The 22,750-nt window shown below is 53.2% G+C and overlaps 9 protein-coding genes across 9 annotated transcripts; 5 read left to right on the top strand and 4 right to left on the bottom strand.

Annotated features, from left to right (window-relative positions):
- Positions 1-450: 450 nt before the first annotated feature.
- Positions 451-6,267, top strand: IQG1 (iqgap-related protein; the record flags this gene model as incomplete). The annotated part of the gene is made up of 2 exons (XM_062874387.1): positions 451-5,351; positions 5,414-6,267. 2 exons carry the CDS (start codon positions 451-453, stop codon positions 5,805-5,807), a joined length of 5,295 nt encoding a protein of 1,764 aa, XP_062737506.1. The 3' UTR covers positions 5,808-6,267.
- On the bottom strand, positions 6,172-7,511 carry QC761_110950 (uncharacterized protein). Its single transcript, XM_062874386.1, has 2 exons — positions 6,838-7,511; positions 6,172-6,778 (listed from the first exon to the last, which is right to left on the bottom strand). Exons 1-2 carry the CDS (start codon positions 6,907-6,909, stop codon positions 6,464-6,466), a joined length of 387 nt encoding a protein of 128 aa, XP_062737505.1. The 5' UTR covers positions 6,910-7,511; the 3' UTR covers positions 6,172-6,463.
- On the top strand, positions 7,405-10,266 carry QC761_110940 (uncharacterized protein; the record flags this gene model as incomplete). Its single annotated transcript, XM_062874385.1, has 4 exons — positions 7,405-8,478; positions 8,572-9,047; positions 9,161-9,549; positions 9,602-10,266. The coding sequence occupies exons 1-4, from the start codon at positions 8,239-8,241 to the stop codon at positions 10,264-10,266; spliced, it is 1,770 nt and encodes a 589-aa protein (XP_062737504.1). The 5' UTR covers positions 7,405-8,238.
- An 822-nt stretch (positions 10,267-11,088) lies between these two features.
- Positions 11,089-11,984, top strand: POL30 (proliferating cell nuclear antigen; the record flags this gene model as incomplete). The annotated part of the gene is made up of 3 exons (XM_062874384.1): positions 11,089-11,130; positions 11,191-11,910; positions 11,967-11,984. 3 exons carry the CDS (start codon positions 11,089-11,091, stop codon positions 11,982-11,984), a joined length of 780 nt encoding a protein of 259 aa, XP_062737503.1.
- Positions 11,985-13,218: 1,234 nt separating this feature from the next.
- On the top strand, positions 13,219-14,361 carry BUD16 (putative pyridoxal kinase; the record flags this gene model as incomplete). Its single annotated transcript, XM_062874383.1, has 2 exons — positions 13,219-13,589; positions 13,701-14,361. 2 exons carry the CDS (start codon positions 13,219-13,221, stop codon positions 14,359-14,361), a joined length of 1,032 nt encoding a protein of 343 aa, XP_062737502.1.
- Positions 14,362-14,650: 289 nt separating this feature from the next.
- DUT1 (Deoxyuridine 5'-triphosphate nucleotidohydrolase) lies at positions 14,651-15,510 on the bottom strand (the record flags this gene model as incomplete). Its single annotated transcript, XM_062874382.1, has 2 exons — positions 14,651-14,943; positions 15,012-15,510. 2 exons carry the CDS (start codon positions 15,508-15,510, stop codon positions 14,651-14,653), a joined length of 792 nt encoding a protein of 263 aa, XP_062737501.1.
- Positions 15,511-15,829: 319 nt separating this feature from the next.
- QC761_110890 (uncharacterized protein) lies at positions 15,830-18,127 on the bottom strand (the record flags this gene model as incomplete). The annotated part of the gene is made up of 2 exons (XM_062874381.1): positions 16,759-18,127; positions 15,830-16,708 (listed from the first exon to the last, which is right to left on the bottom strand). Exons 1-2 carry the CDS (start codon positions 16,864-16,866, stop codon positions 15,830-15,832), a joined length of 987 nt encoding a protein of 328 aa, XP_062737500.1. The 5' UTR covers positions 16,867-18,127.
- Positions 17,258-20,814, top strand: PBP2 (PAB1 binding protein). The gene is given in 5 exon segments (XM_062874380.1): positions 17,258-18,873; positions 18,931-19,831; positions 19,897-20,199; positions 20,210-20,403; positions 20,463-20,814. The coding sequence occupies 3 exon segments, from the start codon at positions 18,328-18,330 to the stop codon at positions 19,917-19,919; spliced, it is 1,470 nt and encodes a 489-aa protein (XP_062737499.1). The 5' UTR covers positions 17,258-18,327; the 3' UTR covers positions 19,920-20,199; positions 20,210-20,403; positions 20,463-20,814.
- On the bottom strand, positions 20,704-22,328 carry QC761_110860 (uncharacterized protein). Its single transcript, XM_062874379.1, has 3 exons — positions 21,687-22,328; positions 21,504-21,631; positions 20,704-21,446 (listed from the first exon to the last, which is right to left on the bottom strand). The coding sequence occupies exons 1-3, from the start codon at positions 21,816-21,818 to the stop codon at positions 21,428-21,430; spliced, it is 279 nt and encodes a 92-aa protein (XP_062737498.1). The 5' UTR covers positions 21,819-22,328; the 3' UTR covers positions 20,704-21,427.
- Positions 22,329-22,750: the final 422 nt, after the last annotated feature.

The raw sequence follows: 22,750 nt of genomic DNA, 5'->3' as shown, positions 1-22,750 counted from the left end.
CACCTTCGATAATATCATCCATCCCCTCCATGTTCTCCATGCGGCTCTCGAGTCTCGACTGGTATGGAATGACCCTTCTTTAAACCACCAATTCATCATTCGAACTTTTTTTGCGCTGTGCGCCGGCGTTGGCATTGGCAAGGATTCTTTCTGCCTTTTACTTCGTGTACTGTTTGTTTAAGGATAGACAGAGCAGAGCAGGACGTGTTTGCGCTCGCTCGGCGCTAGACATTATCGACATCCATCAGACACCGACCGACCCGGCACATAACCAACCCTCCCCTCACCCCAACCCCTCCAAAGAGGATCCCCCATCGTCATTGCTTGGCACTCTGAGCAAGGGAGAAGAAGCTGTTCTATTCAGCGATCTAATGTTGTCGACGACTGCCATCCCGTGCAACCCGAAATTTGAGCCAAAACAACAACAGCAACGGTAGTAGCACACACACAATGCCGTCGTCGTCGTCGCACAGGCCGCACCCGTTGCGCCAGTCGCACACAGCCGACTATCGCTCTTCCGATATTTACCGCCAGCCCTCGACAGCATCCTCATCTGCCTCGTCGGGCTATTCCCATGTGTCTTCTGCTTCTTTCGATCTGAATCTAAGTCGAGCCCCCAGCGCCATGTCCGCCGCGTCCAGTGTTTACTCGACCACGAACCCGGGATACGGCCACAAGAGAGGGCAAAGCGAGGCCAGCCACTTGGTTCCAAGTCTTCGTTCTTCTCATAGTTATTCCTCTACGCCCACCACACCAACACCGGATAATATCTATTCGGCTGCTCGTCAATCGCTCCGACCACTCCCCCAGGTGCCACCAGGTACTTCTTCTTCGACAACATTAACACCACCACCCCGCGCTCCCAGCCACCGTGACCGAGGCTATAGTGTAGACATCGGTAACAGTCGCTATGATCGGGGTCAGAATGTTGATGCCGTCCCCAGTCACCACTCCCGAGGCCGCAGCGTCGACGTCGGCAGGTTAGATATGGCCAGCCTGTCGCTATCGTCACCTCGCGAACGAACCCCGCCAACCTCACCACAACCTCCAACACCACCCCGCCGCGGCTCCCTCGTACCAGCAACCTCGCCGGGCGCGGCAAACCCACCAACACCCCCAGGTCATGGCAACCACCGGCCCTCGGTCGTCCGTCCTACTTCGATGCTTCTGACTCGATCCGACACCGTCATGGCGCCCCGTCGACCTAGCGACGTCGGCATCATGGCCCCCCCTCTGCTGAGCGCCCACACAGTAGCACCGATTCTTAGGCCGGATCTGGAAAGTTTGGGGCGATCTTCGACCAGTGAACTACGAACATTGTCCAAGCTGGCCAAATCGGACGATTTCAATACCATCACTTCTGCCACGCAAGAGGTTGTCGGGTTGAGAGGTCGTCGCCGTTTGAAATCAAACCGGCCCGCGGCCAAGTCTGGCTGGGAAAACAGAAACTGGATGGACAAGCAGAGGCAGTTTCTGCAGGCGTACGAATACCTCTGCCACATTGGCGAAGCAAAAGAGTGGATCGAGGATATCATTCAGCGGGCGATCCCGCCGATTGTGGAATTGGAGGAAGCCCTGCGGGATGGAGTTACTCTGGCGGAAGTGGTGGAGGCGTTGAACCCGGAGAGGAGGTTCAAGATTTTTCGGAACCCGAAGCTGCAGTACCGGCACAGCGACAATATTGCGATTTTTTTTCGGTATCTGGATGAGATTGAGCTGCCGGACTTGTTTAGGTTTGAGTTGATTGACCTGTACGAGAAGAAGAACATTCCCAAGGTGATTCACTGCATCCATGCGCTGAGCTGGTTGTTGTTTCGGAAGGGGGTGGTGGGGTTTAGGATTGGGAATTTGGTTGGGCAGTTGGAGTTTGAGGATAGCGAGCTGGAGAAGATGCAGAGGGGGTTGGATAAGCTGGGGGGGGCGATGCCTAGTTTTGGGAATATGGGGGCTGATTTTGGGGTGGTGGAGGAGGTGGTGGAGGAGGAGACGGAGGAGGAAAGGGTGGAGAGGGAGTTGGGGGAGGCGGAGGAGAGTGTGAGGGAGTTGCAGGCGCAGGTTAGGGGGGCGGTGGCGAGGATGAGGTTGGGGGAGATGATGGAGAGGTTGTGGGAGGAGGAGGAGTGGTTGGTTGATTTGCAGAGTAGGGTTAGGGGGGGGATGATGAGAGAGGTGGTGGAGTGGAAGTTGGAGCGGGAGCGGGTGGTTAGGCAACTGCAGGCTGCTGCTAGGGGGTGGTTGGTTAGGAATGGGAGGGAGATGAGGGAACGGGAGGTCAAGAGGGCGGAGCCGGCGGTGGTGAAGCTGCAGAGTGCTTTTAGGGCGGTGAGGGCGAGGAGGGAGGTGAGGGAGAAGTTGGACGAGTTGGATATGGCGGGTGGTGTGGTGAGGGATATTCAGGCGACGTTTAGGGGGTTTTTGGAGAGGAGGAGGATACAGGAGCAGCTTGGGCAGTTGGATGTGGAGGAGGGGCCGGTTAGGGATATCCAGGCGACTGTGAGGGGATTTTTGGCGAGGAAGAGGATGGAGGTGCAGCAGAGAGAGGTGAGGCAGAGCGAGGCGCCGGTGGAGAAGTTGCAGGCTGCTGTTAGGGGCATGTTGCTTAGGAGGGAGGTGGAGAGGGATCTGATTGCGCTGGAGGAGGCGATGCCGGCTATTACTGGGATCCAAGCTGCTGCGAGGGCGGCGCTGGAAAGGAGCCGTGTTGCCGATCAGCTTGAGGCGCTGGAGAGTTTTGAGCCGGTTTTCACGACACTGCAGGCTGCCACCCGGGGCAAGGTCGCTAGGAGCACTGTGAAGGGGATTGAGGCTGAGCTTAAGAAACAAGAGCCAAGCCTGGGCTTGCTTCAGGCGCATGTTAGGGCTGGTGCCGTGCGGAGGGAGATCTCGGAACAGCTTGAGGCCCTGGGTGAGGAGGAGGAGAATATCATTTCTTTGCAGTCCCAGATCAGAGGCATGCTGGAGCGCAATCGCGTTGCGGACGTCCTCGACGCGCTCGCTGAACAGGAGGAGTCGATTACTCTGCTTCAGGCTCAGATGCGCGGGATGCTCTGCAGACAGAAGCAAGGCGAGATTCTCGACCAGCTCGAGACGAACGAGATGGAGATTGCCTCGCTGCAGGGTCTTGCCAGGGCTATGCTTCTCCGCGGCAGCGTTGCTGAGGTTCTTGACGAACTGGATGAGAACGAAGCCGTCGTTGCCGAAGTCCAGGCTGCGGCAAAGGCGTTCATCGTCAGGGCCAAGTTTGAAGAAAAGAAAAAGTTCTTCAACGAGAACATGCAAAAGGTGGTAAAGATCCAGAGCTTGGTCCGCGCCAAGCTGCAGGGCGACGCCTACAAGAGTCTTACCGGCGGGAAGAATCCACCGGTCAATGCGGTCAAGAACTTTGTCCACCTGTTGAACGACAGCGACTTTGACTTCAACGAGGAGGTGGAGTTTGAAAGGCTGCGCAAGACGGTGGTGCAGCAGGTTCGTCAGAATGAGATGCTGGAGCAGTATATTGACCAGCTCGATATCAAGATTGCGCTGCTGGTCAAGAACAAGATCACGCTGGATGAGGTTGTCAAGCATCAGCATAACTATGGCGGCCATACGGGGACGCTGCTGGCGAATAGCTCCATGTCGAGCGCCAACCAGTTTGATTTGAAGGCACTGAACAAGGGGTCGAGGAAGAAGCTGGAGTCGTATCAGCAGCTTTTTTTTGCGCTGCAGACGCAGCCGCAGTATCTGGCTAGGCTGTTTAAGCGGCTGAGGGAGGTGGGGACGGCGGAGAAGGAGTGCAAGAGGATTGAGTTGCTGATGATGAGCCTATTTGGGTATGCGCAGAAGAGGAGGGAGGAGTATTATCTCCTCAAGCTTATTGGGAGGGCGATTGGGGAGGAGGTGGATGCTTGCAATAGTTTGCAGGATTATCTCAGGGGGAACTTTTTCTGGTCGAAGCTACTGCAGAACTACACCAGATCGCCGCGGGATAGGAAGTACCTGCGGGATCTGCTTGGTCCTTTGATCCGCGACAATATCATCGAGGACCCGGAGCTGGATCTGGAGAGCGATCCTATGCAGATTTACCGGTCTGCCATCAACAACGAAGAGCTGAGGACTGGTCGGCCCAGCAGTCGCCCTTTGGACATTCCCCGAGAGCTTGCGATCAAGGATCCGGAGACCAAACAAGTCTTTATTGATCACCTGCGCGACTTGAGGGAGATTTGCGATCAGTTTTTGTTCGCGCTGGAGGATCTGCTGCCGAGGATGCCGTATGGGCTGCGGTTTGTCTGCAAGCAGATCTTCGAGGCGTTGAGGCAGAGGTTTCAGAGGGAGGACCCGGTCAGGTTGTTGAACGTGGTGATGAACTGGCTGTGGAAGTTCTATCTGCAACCTGCGCTGACGGCGCCGGAGAATGTCGGTGTGGTTGAGAAGCAGCTTAGCCCGCTCCAGAAGAGGAATCTGGGCGAGGTGGCCAAGGTGCTCAGCCAGATGGCTTCGGGGAGGCAGTTTGGTGGGGATAACGTCTATCTCCAGCCGTTGAATGCGTTCATTGCGGAGAGCATTGAGCGGTTGACGGGGTTGACGGAGGCATTGATTGCGGTGCCGGATGCGGAGAGGACGTTTGATATTGATGAGTACAACGATCTTTACGCGAAGAACAAGCCGACGTTGTACATCAAGATGGCGGATATCTTTGCGATTCACAACTTGATCGCGTCGGAGCTGATTCATCTCTGCCCGAACAGGGATGATATGCTTCGGGAGATCATGCAAGATCTGGGAAGCGCCAAGCACAACGAGAGCGAGATGACGGCTGCCGGGTCGACCGACATTCAAATGTTTCTGACGCCCAAGCTGCACGATGTGGCGGACCCTGACGCGGAAGTCAAGGCGCTGTTTATGGAGACCAAGAGGTGCATCTTGTACATCATTCGCGTTCAAACTGGCACCAACCTCATGGAGATCTTGGTGAAGCCCATCACGCAGGACGATGAGCACAAGTGGCAGATGCTGCTGAGGGATGACTTTTCCAACGGGAGCAACACCAAGGGCGCGTACTCGGATGCGAACATGGTTGATGTTACGCGCATGAGCTATTACGAGCTGAAGAGGATGGCGCTGGAGAACGTGATGAGGCTGGAGCAGATTGGGAGGATATCGAGGCATAATTACTATCAGGATATTCTGAATGCGATTGCCCTGGACATCAGGACGAAGAGCAGGAGGAGGGTGCAGAGGCAGAGGGAGCTGGAGGGGGTGAGGATGACGTTGAGCAACTTGCACGAGAAGGCGAGGTATTTGGAGCAGCAGAGGAAGTCATACGACGACTACATTGAGCAAGCCATGGCTACGCTGCAGAACAAGAAAGGGTATGATTTTCCTCCTTTCTAAACCTCGGTGTTGACACACAAGCTAACTTTGTTCGCAACAGGAAAAAACGCTTCCTCCTCCCCTTCACAAAACAGTACAACCATCAACGGGAGCTGGAGCGGTCCGGCCGGGTGCCCAAGTTTGGGTCGTACAAGTATTCCGCCCGCGCGCTCAACGACAAGGGGGTGTTGGTCTCGTGGGCGGGGATACCGGAGAGGGAGTGGGGGCAGATCAACCTGACCATCTCGTGCGACGAGGTTGGCGTTTTTAGCCTGGAGGGGAGCAGGGGACACATCCAGATTCCTGGCGCGAGCGCGCTGGTGCCGATTGAGGACTTGCTGCAGGCGCAGTTTGAGGCGCATCAGTTTATGCAGCTGTTTGAAGGGGGTTGCTTGAAACTGAATGTGAACTTGCTGTTGCATTTGGTTTATAAGAAGTTTTATAGGACGCAGTAAAGGGGGTGGGAGAAAATGGTGTATGAGTGATGAAGATGATGAAGCGATTGAAAGGGTTAGGATATTGGGATGGAGGGAGGGGGTAAAGGATTGGGAGGAATTATCTTGAGGGGGAGGACTTTGAGTTTTGTAACTCTTTGTGAATATGATACCTCTTTTTGTTTTTAGTTTTTTTCTTTTTTTTCTTTAGCTTTTTCTTTTCGATGGTTGATAGTGTCTGGAATTATGGTCGTTTTTTTGTATCTGCTTTTGCTTGCTTCTGGGGCTTTTTTTTGGTTTTATTTAGGTTTTTGGCGTGTTTAAAGGAAGGCTTTCGATGTTGTTGTTGTTGTTGTTGTTGTTGAATAGCACGAGAAGACAAGGTAGGTAGACATGCTGGTGTGTCTGTCGCCTAGAGATTTAAATACCGAAACGAATAGTATAGGTTAGATAGATAGGTGTGTATGAATTCGGGCATTTATCTAGTTGATGATTGTTATTTGTGTTTGGCTGACCAATAAATAAGTAAATGAAAAGAAGCGTGATATCACCCTCCTTGCCAATCCCACCATCATGGTCGAATAAAACCCAAGAGTCTTTGATGTATTTTAATTCCCATACCCCCGCCCGTCAATATCTACACATCATCCCGTCAGTCCCAAAGCCCCTTCCCACCCTCATGCCCTCACCAACCCATAAAACAGCGTCCAAGTCAGAATAAACCCCGCCAGCCCGTTCGTGAGCCCCGCTGTCCAGAAATCGAGCGGACTCCTGAAATACCGGGACAGGACGCCTCCTTTTGAGGTGGTGGAGGAAGAAGAAGAAGAGGGGGAGGATATCGCCGTGGGAGCTATTCTCAGAGCGTAGAATAGGAGGGTTGTGATGAGGGAGAAGACGAGGTAGAAGAGGAAGCCGGAGTAGGACTCTAGACCTAAAATGCCGGCGCCGACGCCGAAGAGGGAGGCTGTGAGGGATTGGAGGTTGTGGAGGGTCTATGGGGGGTAGGTCAGTTAGTGGGTCGTAGTTTTTGGTTGGGTTTGAGGGGACGTACTCGGGTGTTGTGGACTAGTGATTCTTGAACTAGTGGGGAGATTTGAAAGTCGAGTTCTTGCTGGGAGGGCATCGTGGTTGGTTTATGGGTTTGGTGTTGCGGCCGCGGTTGGGTGCGGTGACAGGTCTGGGGCGCAGGACAGAGCCAAGTGGTTGGTACGGAGTAGAGGGAATGGAAACTTCCGTGAGATGGGGTATGCTAGTCTGCGGGGCCGAATGACAATCGGCGGAGGTTTGACTGGTTGTTGTCTTTGATATGGGTGATGCTGGAAGTGATGACTATCGCGATCGCTGAGGCTCAATGCAGCGCCTCTTGGGAGGACCCGCCCGCTCAAACGGGTTGTTTGGGTCCGCCAGTTGGAAATGAACATGGGCAGGGGCCAGCTTGTGTGGGGCCCCGGAGCACGGGTCCTGTATCGATATGGTAGGTACGGTAATGACCGTTTTTTGAGGGCCGAGATTGGGCAATTGTCCGCTGGGAATAAAAGATGCCGTTCCCCTGCTGCACTGCCCTGTGGCATTATTTCACTGAACCTACTTGGGTGTGTGCAGGTATTTCAAGATGATGCTTCGAGTTGAATATCTTGAAGCTGCATCTGAAGCTGCCATAGGCTGCTACCGAGGACAGGATAGACCGACTGCAGAATTCAAGACATGCTCCTATGACGGGCCGAGTGCACCGAGATGATGTAAAGGAAGCCAGACCCTGGACATTATTTCCGCATTGTGCTTCTTAAATGAAGGCTACGTGACAGGGATGCTCAATCCAGCAGAAGCTTCGCAGCTAACCCCCGACTTTTAATGAGAGCCTTTAGCGACCTTCCCAGTGCATTTGTTGTTATTTTCGGCCATCGACTCCTTCGATTGCAGCTCTAGCTTCCTGTCCACCTGTTCCCTGACTCTCAAGCATCACTCACCCCAAGAGGTCGCCCGGTCTCCGTCTTGTCACCCGTCCCCGATATACACACATCTTCCAGCCACTGGCCGCGACCACGATAGAAACATGCACAGCGGCTATTCGTAAAGCCCACCACCACCACAACCACAACCGACCACCCCTAGCGCTAAACGACTTGTCGCCGCCACTCCTTTACAGCACACACCACACCACCAACCACACCACCCGACCGCCTCCCTTTCTTGTCCCACGACAACCACCCGGAACCACTCACGTGTGACCGCATCGTGTGACGTCGGCGAGCCCCTTTGTGCGACACCAAATATCGGGAGGGATTGCGAAACAAAACGGTCGGGTCTCTAGGGGTGCGCAGTGGCGGGCAGATGGGGAACTGGCATCGCGACACTTTGCTTTGATGGAGACCGTTATTCAGGACCACTCTCCCCTCGACGAATATCTGCACGGTCAGTCCATCTTTTTACTCTTCCGGCCACAACAAACAAAATGGCATCCTGGGCAATACTGATACCCCTATTCATCACAGACCAAGGCGACAAACAGCTGGACTGGAGCACGCCCGAGGTCTCAGAGCACGATGTGTCGCCGCCATCGAGCCCGTCCTTTGCTCCGGTAGGACGTCCGACCATCAAGAAGCGCTTTCGGAGTAAGATTCCGGATCCGCTGCGGCTGGATGTCCCGCGGAACAGAACAAGCAGGCTGGGGTCGCTACATCTTTCATACTCGGTAAGCCGCTTTTGCCTCTTTTTTTTTCTTTTCTTTTGTTGTTGCCGCAGCGCGCCGCATGGTGACGTCGCTAACGATTTGTTCGTTTGGCAGAAGGCTGTAGCATCGAGAATAGATCGGGCCGACAACCTCAAGTTTATCGAGCAGTTCAGATACACCATCGTCGCCTCACAACTATTAGCTGGGCACTCGATTACGGGGAACTACAACTACTTCAACCGAAATAGGGATGCGTCGGATGTTCCGCAGAACGTGGTGGTTCCAACGTCAACGGGAATATTAATAACGGCTACGGGCGCCCTGGTAGTAGCGTGTGTGATTCGATGGGTGTACATGGGAGGATATGCCCAGTTGACAAAGGGGAAGATTGCATTCACGACGGTGGTGCTTGTTGGGTTCGGTCTGGTGGCGCACTTCTACATCCGCCAGCAGTGGATACGATATCTTAGGAATCAGGCACTGGCCGAGGTGTCTGCATTCGTGGCCAAGTCGCAAGACTTTGATGGTGTCTCGAGCGCGGCGCTGTCCCTTATCCAGGAGGTGGAGCTCGTCTCAAGGGGCTACAGGCTGTAAGATGAACCGGTCCCATTGCCACGTCCCGAAACTAACTCAAGTTCAGAAGCGCTCCGTTGCCCCCTATCAGCCGGTTAGAGGACAGAAGCCAGACTCGCCGATGTAGCAGACTACGGAAGACGCTAAAGGCCCGTTTGGCTGAGATGATCAAGACGTACATCAAAGTGTCATCAGTGATCAAGGGATTTTCAGAGCAGCTGGATATCGAAAAGTTCCACGATGTCTATGATATCAGCGATTTTGATATCTCTGATGCTATGCAGGGTTTCTCGGATCGCGAGTTTGACGATCCAGAGTCTGTCAAGACACTGAAAATTGCAGCTGCCAGGTTTCATACCATCAGGAAGATTTTCCTGTGCTCGTTGCTCGCTTTGGAGGCTACCGGAGACAACACGGACTTTTTGCGGTGGTCAACGGCTGTCGAGAGCCTTCGTGCCCTGACCGAGGCGACGGACGAGGGTTTGTTCAAGGTCCGGCAAATCCTCGACGAGGAAGAGAGTAAGCCTTTCGCGCGGCTTGAATCTGGTTGCAATTCGCTGACACGGAATAGCTTTCCCCACGGTTCAAGAGTCCAAATTCCCATTATCACCAAACCGAGAGAGGCGACGATCTCAGTTTCAAAAACTCAACTCTTTGTCCACGGGCATCCGTGGACTTCAAGCCAAGCTCGCGTTGTTACGAGAGGAGTCTGAGAGAACACTCAACGAGGCCGAAGACGTGTCTGAGCTGGGTCTGAATCTCATGGCCCAGTATGAGTCCATTGGTCAGGACCTCAAGCTCCTGCAACAAGCTTGGGAGGAGGGCAAAGCAGCGCTGGCATCGGGTATCGACCGGAACGAGAAGCGACTCTCTTCCATCAGCACCATGCTATCACCGGCAACATCTCTGAGCGGCCTCACCACTGTCGAGGAAGGTGGGGCCTTGGAAGCGTTCAAGGCTCTTACCGGCGAATCACCGAGCAGTTCGAGCTTTGGGAGCGCTAAGGGTGACGACGAAGCCGAAGTCTTCGAGGCTGTTTCTCTCCCACCAACACGGCCTCGAAGCATGCTCACCAGAGAAGAGCGCATCGCCAGGATGAAGGAGGAACGGGAGAGACGAGAGTCCATCAGGCAAGACGCCGATGCCAGTCGAGGCATGCTCAAGGAGCTTGAAATGGTCATCAACCTCCGGCCCAAACGATCCACCATGCCCGCCCCAGCGCGCGTATCATTATGATTCTTATGACGATAAAAACAACACAAACGATCTTTCCACCTTTTTCTTTTTCCACCCTCGCATCGATCAGCTCAGGCTTGGGGTCAGTCAGTCATACGCATTATCGCCTAGTGTTTTTTTTACTAGATGGAGGCTTGTATAGAAACGCTTCCCGCTTATTTTTTTCCCCTTCTTTTTGATCTTTATATTTTCTGCTGGAATGGTTCACACTATTCAAAATGTTTTTGGGAAACAGGACTATCGAGGGAGGCGTTATGGGATGGCAGCAGGGAAAATTGCTGGAGGGAATGTTGGTGGACTTTATGTGTTTACTCAGCACATGTTTTTTGTAATTAGATAATTGGGACATGGTATTGAGCAGTTCAATATATGCCATTGAGCGATTGGAAAACCAAAACCAAAACAAAATGTCGGTGTGAGGCTCTATGAGATAGGGGGTGGGAGGCCATGATTCAACATCTGACAGCTGGCATAGGCAACCAAAGGCGCTAGGCCAAAACAAGGAATCAATCAAACCCCTGGTCGCGTCTTTTCGGGCAACCACCAAAAGCGCGTTGTCGCGTTCCACTTTCTTTTGCCTTCTCCCACTCAGAACTCAACAACATTTCGACCCAAGATCTTTCCACGACGACCGCCGTGACTTCTTCCAGCAGCACAGCTCTGGTCGCTCTCGATACCCTCGACCTATATCACTACCTTTGCCACTAACTTCACCCATCCACATTTAGTAAGAGTTTCCTGTAGACAGACCGCTGTCGTCACGGCACCTTGCGGCCTAGCCCCTCGACCGACACCAGAAGCTGACGATATCCCCCAATAGCAATGCTTGAAGCTCGGTTGGACACGGCGAATCTCTTCAAGAGTGTGAGTTTTGGCGCCATTGATTCTTCGAGCTGCTTGGTGACTGACAACTTGTCTCAATAGGCCGTCGATGCCATCAAGGACCTCGTCCAGGATTGCAACTTTGACTGCAATGACAGCGGCATTGCCCTCCAGGCCATGGACAACAGCCACGTCGCCCTCGTTTCCATGATGCTCAAGGCCGAAGCCTTCTCTCCCTTCCGCTGCGACCGCAACATTGCCCTCGGCGTCAACCTCACCTCCCTTACCAAGGTGCTGCGTGCGGCCGGCCGTGACGACACGTTGACCCTTAAGGCCGAGGACGCCCCCGACGTGCTGAACTTGGTTTTCGAGGCGACCGCCCAGGACAGAATCTCCGAGTACGACCTCAAGCTCATGGACATTGACCAGGAGCACTTGGGCATCCCCGACACCGAGTATGCCGCCACCATCAGCATGCCATCAGCCGAGTTCAAGCGCATCACGACTGATCTCATGGCCATGTCGGAGTCTGTTACTATCGAGGCGACCAAGGACGGTGTCAAGTTTTCTTCAACTGGTGATATCGGCAACGGGTCTATTACTCTGAGACAACACACGCCTGTTGACAAGCCCAACGAGACGGTCGAGATTGAGTTGAGCGAGCCGGTTGCTCTGACCTTTTCTCTGAAATACCTCACCAACTTTTGCAAGGCGCAGCCGTTGTCGAACCAGGTCAAGCTTTGCTTGTCGGCTGAGGTGCCCTTGATGGTGGAGTATGGTCTGGAGGGTGGCAGCTATCTCCGCTTCTACCTTGCGCCAAAGGTAATGTTTCACCACCCATTTCTGTCTTGGAAGAGTTCAAGCTAACGGTTATGCAGATCGGCGACGAGGAGTAATGGCCGCGATGGAAAGGAAGCACAATCTAAAACGATAACGACCGTCACGTATACAATCAGATGGAGTTGACCTTGTGCATGGATACCTGCAAGATTGATGTGGTAGATGTACTTTTTGTGGGAGTGTGTATCAACATGTTAATAGTTTTCAACCACCATTTGGTATCGATTTTGGGGCAGGTGCATGGGAGGTTAATGAAGTCTGTCTTGGTGCCATATTGCATTGTTGGCATAACCGGTTTTTTTTTTCTTTTTTTGGTCAGATTTGTATTTGATGTCTAGAATCCCTCTCGTCCCATCTTTTGGGCATCGCTGTGGCGGTCTCAGCACTTTTGGAGAATGGGTGCGGGGCAGCCTCATGGATGGCGGGGTAAATACCATGTGCGTGAGTCCAGCTAGACACCTTGCTTGGGTCAGCGCAATCTGTTTCTAGAACCCCTTTTTTCGCCATGTGCCCGGTTTATTAGTAGCTTGGGAGGATGCCAGGATCTTGGTTTTCGGTGAAGGGCTGACGTTTTTGATCGGGCGTTCGTGACTGGGGTTTTGGAAGGGGGGGGGGAAGGAGGGCGATATCGCTTATGGATTTTTAGGATGGTTTTAGAAGTCGAGTCACCGGCTCTTTCTAGAACATTACTTTCTATATGACATGACGGACGTCACATCTTTACTTTTTTTTTTTGATATTCCTGCACACTAACTACTATTTGCATTTCGGCCGGTATACCCGCTCGATTTTTGAATACAGCTGCCGCCCCGGATTCTTTGCCCCGTCACCCACTCCGGTGCTTGTCGTTGAGGTGCCCGCGCAAACATTACAAGGACTTGTCGCATACGTATAGATCTGAAAGGCGCATTATATCGCCAACAACCTCCTTTCAAGATGAGCGCAGAGCCACCGGTGCCAGAAACGAGGGTGTTGGCTATTGCGAGCCATGTACGGTGTTGATCTTTTTTTCTTTTTTTTTTTTCTTTTTGTGGTACATATTAGAGAGAGTGATTAGGCTAATGGTTTTGAAAGGTCGTTTCTGGGTGAGTCTTTACCTCTCTGCCCTCACTCTCACTCCCGCTGCCACCATGATATATCTTCGCCACTTCGTTTGGGTTTGGTTGTAAGATATGAGTTCTTGACTCACTACTCAACCAACACCCATCTCTCCCTGTTCACCCACCGCATGGCCCCCTGCTGACATCCAAGAACGAAAGATACGTCGGCAACAAAATAGCAACCTTCAGCATGCAATCCCTCGGCTGCGACGTCGCGGCCCTGAACACGGTCGACTTTTCCAACCACACCGGCTACGGGCAGTGGACGGGCACCCGCTCGACACCTGAGCATATCCTCGATCTGTGGTCGGGGCTTAAGCAGTCGTTTTTAGATGACTTTGATATGATGCTCTCGGGGTATGTACCTGGGGCGGAGGCGCTGAGGGCTGTGGGAAGGATTGCGGAGGAACTCAAGTCCAGAGCGGAGGGGAGGTTCTTTTGGGTGCTGGACCCGGTGATGGGGGATAATGGGAATCTGTATGTCGGAGGTGATGTTGTCCCTGTGTACCGGGGCTTGGTGGGAAAAGCGGATTTGTGTTTGCCTAATCAGTTTGAGGCTGAGTGAGTTTTCCCTTTTTGTTTCTTTTTTTTTTTTTAAGGGGGGAGGGCGGGGGCACGAGGTGGTTGTGGATTTGGATGGTAGGAATGAAGGGGCTGCTAACAATACGCCAGGCTGCTATCAGAGGTGAAAATCACGGATATGCTCAGCTTGGGCAAGGCGATTGAGGTCCTCCACTCCCGCTACGGCGTCCCACACATCGTCATAACCTCGCTCTCACTTCCTGATGAGACAGACCCTGACACCCCAGGCAACAAAAAAACCCTCAGCGTTGTCGGGTCGTCAATGACGAGTACAAAACAGCCCAGAGCGTTCAAGATCTCCTTTCCGGCGATTGATTGCTACTTCTCCGGGACGGGGGACATGTTTGCCGCGTTGATGGTTGTGAGGATGAGGGAGGCGGTTTGTGACGCTTCTACATCGACAGAGCCGGGGTTAGATACTAGAAGAAGCTGGTTGAGTGAGGATGGGGTTGATGCGTTGGAGTTGCCTTTGGCGAGGGCGGCGGAGAGGGTGTTGGGGAGTATGCATGAGGTGTTGGCCAAGACGGCGGAGGGGTTGGAGAGACGGTTGGAGGAGATGGTCAGGGGGGTGAAAACAGGGGGGGTGAATGGGAATGGGAATGGGAATGGGAATGGGAATGGGGAGGGGGAGGGCGGGGTAGGGAAGAAGCAGATGCAGGTGCTGAAGAGCAAGGCGGCCGAGCTAAAGCTGGTGAGGCATTTGGATAGTTTGAGGAGGCCGAAGGTGGTTTTTAGGGCGAGGAGGTTGTAAACAATAGGATGTGGGTTTGAGGAGAGTAATAGGAGTGAGGGTTTGAATGGGATCAAGTAGAAAGGGAGGATGTGGCCTAGACGACGCAAAGCTCTTAGAAAGCGTACGATAGAATATCTTTTTTGCTGTTGGGAATATACCATGATGATTTTTTTCTGTTGGATTACAAATTTGATTATATTTTGCCGTATCCCTGAATGAGCCCATCATTCTTAACCAGCTTCTTAACAAGACAAAATGACTTTCAGACCCAACTCCAACCGTTATTAACCATCATCAAAACAAACGCCTAGTTAACGACAGGAGCAGCAGCCGCCGCCGCCCCAAAACCCCCCGTACTCCCAAACCCCCCCGCCCCCCTCACGCTCTCCTCCAACTCCTGAACCTCCACCACCTCGGGGGTAAAAATCCGTTCCACAATCAGCTGCGCGATCCGATCCCCCTCCTTGACCTCAAAGTCGGAATCGGCATGGTTGAACAAGAGAACCTTGACCGGACCGCGGTAGTCAGCGTCGATGACACCGGCGCCGGTGTCGATAAAGTGCTTCGCGGCCAGGCCGGAGCGGGGGGCGATGCGCCCGTCTACATTGTTACACATTAGCAAAATGTTTCAGTTCGGGGGGTTGGAGTAGGGTATTGGGGGTGCTTACATGTGTTAGCTGGAACAGCAATGCTAATATCCGTATCAACCAGCGCCTTTCCCCTCGCAGGAATAGTCGTGTCCTTTGACGCATAAAGATCATATCCCGCCGCGAAAGCAGATCCCCGTGTGGGCAGCCGGGCGGTGGAGGACAACTTCTTCACTTGGAGGGAGGGGACGGCAGCAGGTTCGGCGGCCATTGTGGTGACTGATGTTGTGGTTGTGGTGGCGGAATTGGTCGTGGTGTTTCCTTCTGCGGTAGTGGTGGTGTCTTTTGTTGTGGTTGTGGTGGTGGAAGAGGAAGAGGTCGCCTCCTCAGGAACGTTGGTGTCGGTTTTGAGACGCTTTGCTGCTGGTGGGGAAGTGGGGACTATGGGATCGTTGCGGACGGTGGCAGTCATGAAGCTGGTGATGGATGAGAGCAGGGGATGATGACGGTGGTGAGAAGGTGTGGTTGGTCGTAATTGGTTGGATAGTCGTTGGCAAATGGCAAATGCAGCTTTTCGCATGTTCTTCCTGGAGGCTTGCCAGTAATATTAGTAGTGGGAAGAATTGGGAAATGGGAGACGCGTTTTGCGTTTTGGATAACGCGTCGCGTTGGCTTAATTGAAATGCAAGGGGTGGGAGGGAGCTGGGTGAGTCATGTAGCATCTCATTGGTCAATTGGGGCGAGTATGCCACAACGTCATTGGAGCCTGTCGATGGTGATGATATGAATCGCATTCCCAAAGGCGGATTATGATTCAACTGAGGAACAGTATTGAAACGGAAGATCGTCGTGGCTGTGATGCCTGCAACATGTAACGGCTTCCTACGACCCCTGAATGACTAATCATCGATATCCCTCCCGAAATCTACAAGTCGCAACTTTTGTGCATCCTTGGGATGAAATGAGGCGACCTTGGATCGGACGAGAAACCGGACCGCGGCTGTCTCCTTGGATATCTTCAAGTAGCTTGCCGAGTTGTCACCTTGTGACTCCACCAGCTTGTTCATCAGTTGCTCAATGAGACGCCTAATGTCAGCAACCGCAGCAGATGCTTCGTCCTCCTCTCGTTTTCTCTTGTTGCTCTCGCCTTGCTGGTCCTGAGCTCCCCAGATCTCATCTATTCGTCTCTGTCGCTTGTCAATGTCTGTCCGGTCTTTAGCCTTTTTCAGCTTCCCCTGAGCACTGAAGCCAGCACTCAGATCTTCAGGGTCGATGTCCGTCAGCTGCCCAACAACCGGCCCGCCGAGCTCTTCGGCTGCCAACATAGGCCCCAAGTGCTCTTCAATGAACCAATCAAGGTCCTTGGTTAATTTGGCTATTCTGTTTTCCCACTCCTTTTTTTGTCGCTTGAGCTCGGCAATGCGCTCCTTGGCCATCTGCTCCGGCGTCTTTTCTTGCTTGTTCTCGAGCCCGTCCCGTAGAGATTGAATACGGTTCTCCAGAGCTGTTTTCAGCGCCTGTTGCTCTCGCAGGGCCGTCTTTTCGGCCTCCAATTTTCGAGCCAACTCATCCTGTGACTTCGCCTGTGATTCCAGATACTCATTGGACTCATTTATTGTGTTGCGTGCGTTCCTGATGGCAAGCAGGGCTGGCAGAACCGAGCCTGGCGCAGGAAGGAACGGTTTGGACTCGGCAACTTCTTCATATGCCTTGGTAAAGATCTCCAGGGTGTCTTCTGGTGAGGGCTTAGTGTCCGGCACAGTTGAAGATGACCGTAACTGCAGAAGAATTAGCAGGGTGAGGCACAGCATATGGGAACGGCACAAACCTCCTGGATTGCCTCCTCAAGCTCTCTCTTTCTCTTGTTGAGCTCCTGTATAGTCCGCTCCATGTCTGCCTCGTGGGCCCTGGCGGGGTTGTCATATTCAAACTCCATTGGGCTCGGACAACGGGATCAGGTCTCCGCGTAGGGCGGCGGCAAGACGGGAAGCGGGACAGGTGGGATGGAAAATAGAAGATCTTGAATTGTGAATGTGGAGGTCCGCGGAGACTCGTGACACTTCTTCAGCCGCAGCTTTATGTAATTCTACTCTTTCATATTCCGCCCTCCAAGAAGACATCGGGAGCTCAAAGATTTGCTGCCGAGAAATATGTCACAATAGAAGAATCGGGTAGACGAAACAAATATGTCGTACAAAGCATGGGGCAACATGCGTTTAAGAGAGTTGTAAATTAAAATGGAGGACTGGTGAGAGAGGCGTTGCTACCGTTCCACTGTTGGCTTGCTGGCGAACCAATCCGAAGCCGAGCGCGACGTGGTTGCCCCACTATTACCGCCAAATTAGAACATCGGCCGGCTGTGGCCAGAAGAGTGCACGGTGAAAGGGCATCCACCGCCCAGCGAGGCTGGCTGCGAAACGCTGGGTCTCGCTTCCATTTCCGTCCCTCTCAGCCAAAACTCGATTATTTCGAGACACCGACCCGACCTCTTCCTCCTCCTGCCCTCTCTTCCTTCCTTCATCCCTTTGAACGTGGAAAACTTATCATCGCCACAGAACCCGACCAGTCACCTACCCCGTGCCGTCGTCTCCCACTCACACGGTATCCATCGGTCTCCCGCATCGATCGGTTTGCCTCTTCGATATTAATCCTGCACGCTGCCTTGCGCATCGGTCGCATTCCACACACCTAACACATCGACACTCGTGGCATCCCACTACAGCTGTCGCTGAGCTGGGAACGGAAGGTCAAAGAGAGAGCAAGTTGAAACGGAGCGCCCGGTTTGACAGGCAAAAGGTTTGAGATACCTCAAGGTGCTTTTTTCCGCAAGAACCACCCGACCCTTCTGCCTTGACTCCCGTCACCCACCACCTCCATCACCACCTACCTCACCTACCTGCCTCACCTACTGCTTCACCTTGCCTTTATCAGCACACTCACACAACACCTCCTCTACTACTTCACTTGCACTTCACCCGCAGCCCGTCGCGCCTCCATCACAGTCTCCGTCAGTTCGCCACAGTGCTTTGTAGCTTGTCGCGCAGCACCGATTGAGTTGGCACTGGATCACACACTCCATCTTTGCACGCCCTCTCAAGCCACAACGTCCCCTTGTTTTGACAAGCCATCATCACCCAACCCGAACTCCTTAGCTTCAGTCCGTCCCGGCCCAAGTCAAGCCTATCCTCAGTTCACGGCCCAGTCCAGTCCCGCCCCCGCCACTACACCTAGCCCGTTTTCTTCGAAAACCCTTTCAGGTGTAGATAACAACATAAAATATTCAATTGAATACCTTCGAGAATCCGACATTGAGCAAACGGCTTGCTCTCCAAAGTGAAACAAGAGTCATCCTCCTCCCCCTTAAACAAAAAGAGATCACTTAATTAGGTATTTCACCATGTCCGCCTCTCCCCAGCCAACACAGTCCACCAAGCGTCCTCTCGAGGACACGTCGTCCCCCTCCCGCAACGACCAGCCCGAGGCCAAACGTCCGGCTCTGGACAAGGTCATCAAGGAGCAGCAGGAGGACAACAAGGCCGACCCCATCTCTTTTTTGAACGACGAGACCGCCTCCTCCGTCCCGGCCTCTGAGGCCAACGGCACGGCGAAGACGAACGGCGAAAAGCCCGAGGCGACGGACCATCAGGGTGACACCGTCGTCCCCGATGCTCCGGAAACAAAGCCCACCACCAGTACCACGGTGGATACCGCCTCGTCTGAGGCACAGGCGAACCCCCCTGCAGAGTCTCGTGATGAGACTGCCTGGATACACATCCGCGCCGTTATTTCAAGTCCCGAAGCCGCGACTATAATCGGGAAAGGCGGCGAGAATGTGTCCAAGATCAGACAATCGTCAGGAGCCAAGTGCACTGTCAGTGACTATCAGAAGGGCGCCGTTGAGCGTATTCTGACTGTCAGCGGTGTTGTTGATGCTGCTGCAAAGGTATGCTGCTTCAATTCTGTCTTGATTTCTAGCCTCAACTAACACAACATTGCACAGGCCTTTGGCTTGATTATCCGCACCCTCAACAACGAGCCGTTGTCTGAGCCCTCCAACCAGCACTCCAAGACCTATCCTCTGCGTCTTCTGATCCCCCATGTTCTGATCGGCTCCATCATTGGGAAGGGCGGGTCTCGCATCAAGGAGATCCAAGAAGCTTCTGGTGCGCGCCTGAACGCTTCTGACTCCTGCCTCCCCGCGTCTTCGGAGCGTTCTCTGGTCGTCACGGGCGTTGCTGACGCTGTACACATCGCCACATACTATGTCGGTAGCACCCTTTTGGAGCAGCTCAACGAGCGCTTTGGCGGGGCTGCTGCCTCTGCCTACGCTACCCGCAGCGGCGGTCCTGCTGCCGTCACAGGTGGCATGACTGTCGTCCCATACGTCCCTCAACCCGCCGGCGGAAACTTTGGTCAGCGCGACCACTACAACAACCGCCGTCCGGACCCTAGAGCCCACCACATGCCGCCCCAGACCTACGGTGGCGCGCCTCAATATGGCGCTTATCCTCAGGCGGCACATCCTGGCCCCGCGGTCCCAATGCACTTTGCTGGTGCTCAGGCTGCTGGGGGTTACGGACCTGCCGCCCCCCACATGCCACCCCATGCCGGACACGCCGGACATGTTGGGCCCCAGCCCCACACCGGCCCTCACGGTCCGCAGGCAGCTGGCTCTGGTGGCGCGGCCGGTGGACCTATGACTCAACAAATCTACATCCCCAATGACATGGTTGGCGCCATCATCGGCAAGGGTGGCCAGAAGATCAACGAGATCCGTCAGATCAGCGGCAGCGTCATCAAGATTAACGAGCCACAAGACAACAGCAACGAGCGTCTTGTCACGATCACTGGTACCGATGAATGCAACAAGATGGCGCTATACATGCTCTACACTCGTCTTGGTGAGCTCCAACAAGGCCTCAAGCACCAGTTCAAGCCCAGCAACTAATTGATTAACCCACCACAGAAAACGAAAAGCACCGGATGTAACCGAACGAAACGAGTTTTTAACACAGGTCCGGTCGATGGCACCAAACGATAATTCCCCTATTCCTTTCGACTTTTGGACGGCGTTGGGGGTGTTGGGAGAAGGGTGGAAAAGCTTTGGCATCTCGTACAGTTTCTGCCCGGAAAATATTTTCTGAGGGGTTTTGTTCATTTATAGTTCACGGACCCGAGGTTTGATAATGATCGCTTTTATTTCCCACCTTCCCTGCCTGCCCTCTTGAGCACGCTTCCCTGCCTCGCTTCCCCGTGGTGCCTTGCCCAGAACTGCCCAGAACTGCCCAAACATGCTCTGTCCTTCACCGTTCCCTTTTGGAACGCCAACCCTGCTCCTCCTGATCGTGCCCGCATCCAACATCTCTCTTCCTGAGCGACACACCCCATAATCGCATCCCGTCCGACGGCACCACCATCTCCTCCCACCTACCCGGACCCTAACCAATCTCAATCTTTGCGAGCACCAGCCTTGGTCAGACACCCTTGTTGTATGTAGGTGAGCTGGCAGACGGCTAACTACCTGGTGAACAGTAGGGCAACAGGTTGACAGTTGTGTTGTTTACCTTGCTGCGCACCCACCATCCGAGCCAGTTTCACCATTCCGTTCCAATGCTCATCAACACACCACGCTCCCCACAGCAAAAACCAGCATGTGGAAGAGAAGACGCCGGTATCACCACATTGTGTAAGTTAACAAGCTAGGTGGTTTGTAGAGGATGTGCTTCTTTGTGTATTGGAAATGTCTAGCAAGCACCGCCTCTGAAGCACTTTACGGCTTTGGTATTACTTGGTGGCTTGATCAAGAGGCGGGTAATTATTAGTTAATATGAATCAAAACAAGGCCCTGTTCAGGCAATCAACCCTTTCCTGATTTCAAGACCGCCGGGGGGAAATAGTTTGGCAAACATGCTGTGTTATGTTCAAACGCATGCGATACATCCATCTCAGTGGGCAATTCCAAGGGCATTCACGTCGACTTGGGTGTTGTTCTTATCGGGGGGTGTCTGTTGGGACTACTAGAGATAGCAAGTGATGTCTTTCTAAAGAATATCGTATGCTGTAGGAGTATTAGCCTTGGACAAGATTAATGAAAGGTTCGTCTGGGAAGAGGGGGTCACAACTCGCCGGGCCAAAGTAGGTACCAAATTTGATATAAAAACGACGTCTCTCCCTATGAGAAAGGGGCAGCTGACAGATTAATTCAAGGTTTGTGGTTTTGTTTTCGCATTTATCAAATTAAGTAAGGTAAGGTATGATAAGCAAAACAGTCTTGGTCAGTTTTGCCATTGTTGTTAGACAAGAGAAATATTAATTGCAAAAAAAAAAAAAAACGAGAAAACAGCAGTAGGTAGGTAGGCTTTGGTGCTTTCCGCATTGCCATCCATGATCAGAAGAATACCAGACCCGAACGAAACCCTGTAACGGAAACAACAGCAAGGAGGGACTTTTTCATGCCCTCTGATGAACTCCCCGAGGGGAGCAGTATAGTGTTTTTACTACTGGCCGTGGACCCAGCTGATAGGTGGTCAGCTTAGACAGGTGGAAGATGAGATGGTAGGGGAAAGGACATACTTGTTCCACATGCTGCCGATGAAGCCCGACTTGGGGCGTTGCTCGTTCATGCTCTGGCGTCTTGCTACTGCGGCGGGGTCTTGGGAGCGTTTTTGGGCTTCGAGGCCTTCGAAGAGGTGGCTTGATCTCTTGGAGGGGGTTAGTACTTTGCTGTTGTGTTGGTTTGCTGGAAAATAATCTTACCCGGCGAGGTGGTGCCTTGGGCATCCCAAAGCTGGAGTTAACGGTGTTGGTCGTGCTGGTGGAGGAAGTTGAAGAGGTGGAATCGGCGCGGCCGGTGCGAAACTCGGGGCCGGAGGGCATGTTATCGGCCATGCTGTCTTGTTGTTGTGGTGGTGGTGATGGGTGGAGCTGGTTAGGGTGAGCTTCCTTGGATAGCTCGAGGTAGGTGAATCGGTTAATGTTGTGTTACGAGTATCGGGGTTTACACTATCGACAAAGGTGGATCCTGAGAGAGCTCTCCGTTGAAAAGCCCTGATTTGTGTTCACGATGTGTTTGTATTCGAGTTGAGCTTGGAGGGGAACAGAAGAAAGGTTTGGAAAGATTTGTGGGCAGGAGCGGGGTTTAAGAAGAAAGAAGGGGTGCGTGCGACTGCATTATCATCTGCCCACTCCTGACGATCTCTCAGCAGAGAGGTGGAAAGCTAAGCTACCTACCTACCTCAGATCATGGATCATGGGCTGGAACCTTGCGATTGGGACCGGGTGTGAGCTAATCATGATGATCTCATCAATGGACTTGACGCTTTTCTGGACCCTGAAGGGGTGGGTGTCATGCAAGCCAGCAGTAACGTTCTTTTTTTGTTTTCAAATAATTGTCCGGGGAAGTTACCTACTAGTGTGGGAACTGGGAGAGGTAGAACGGAGCTTCCCAGGGTCCGGGAGGTCATGTCATCGTTTGTCAAGTGTTACCTTGGGTGGTGGTGATAAGCAGGGCTTTGATACATGTACATGGAAACGGTTGCGTACATGCATAGGAATGTCTGACCCCGCCCTGTTTCCAACTTGGTTACCTAAAACAAAGCTCTGGGGCTTGAATTGAGGACCACGGATTGCGAATGGATGGATAACCAACCACCGGTCAGCAGTTTCTTTGTCTTCGGCGCCGGTAGGTACTGTGCGGCGTGTTTCCATCAGATCAATATGGCCGTGCTGGATGCGCCTTACAAAGCACGATCATGGGAAGTGCGATCTGGAGGCCTAGTTGAACTGAGATCTCGGACATGCCGAATCGTGCACCTGAGGCG

Source organism: Podospora bellae-mahoneyi, assembly GCF_035222275.1.
Source record: "Podospora bellae-mahoneyi strain CBS 112042 chromosome 1 map unlocalized CBS112042p_1, whole genome shotgun sequence".
NCBI classification, from domain to species: Eukaryota; Fungi; Ascomycota; class Sordariomycetes; order Sordariales; family Podosporaceae; genus Podospora; species Podospora bellae-mahoneyi.
The sequence above is the reverse complement of the archived record's forward strand: the minus strand, read 5'-3'. Positions and strand labels throughout refer to the sequence as shown.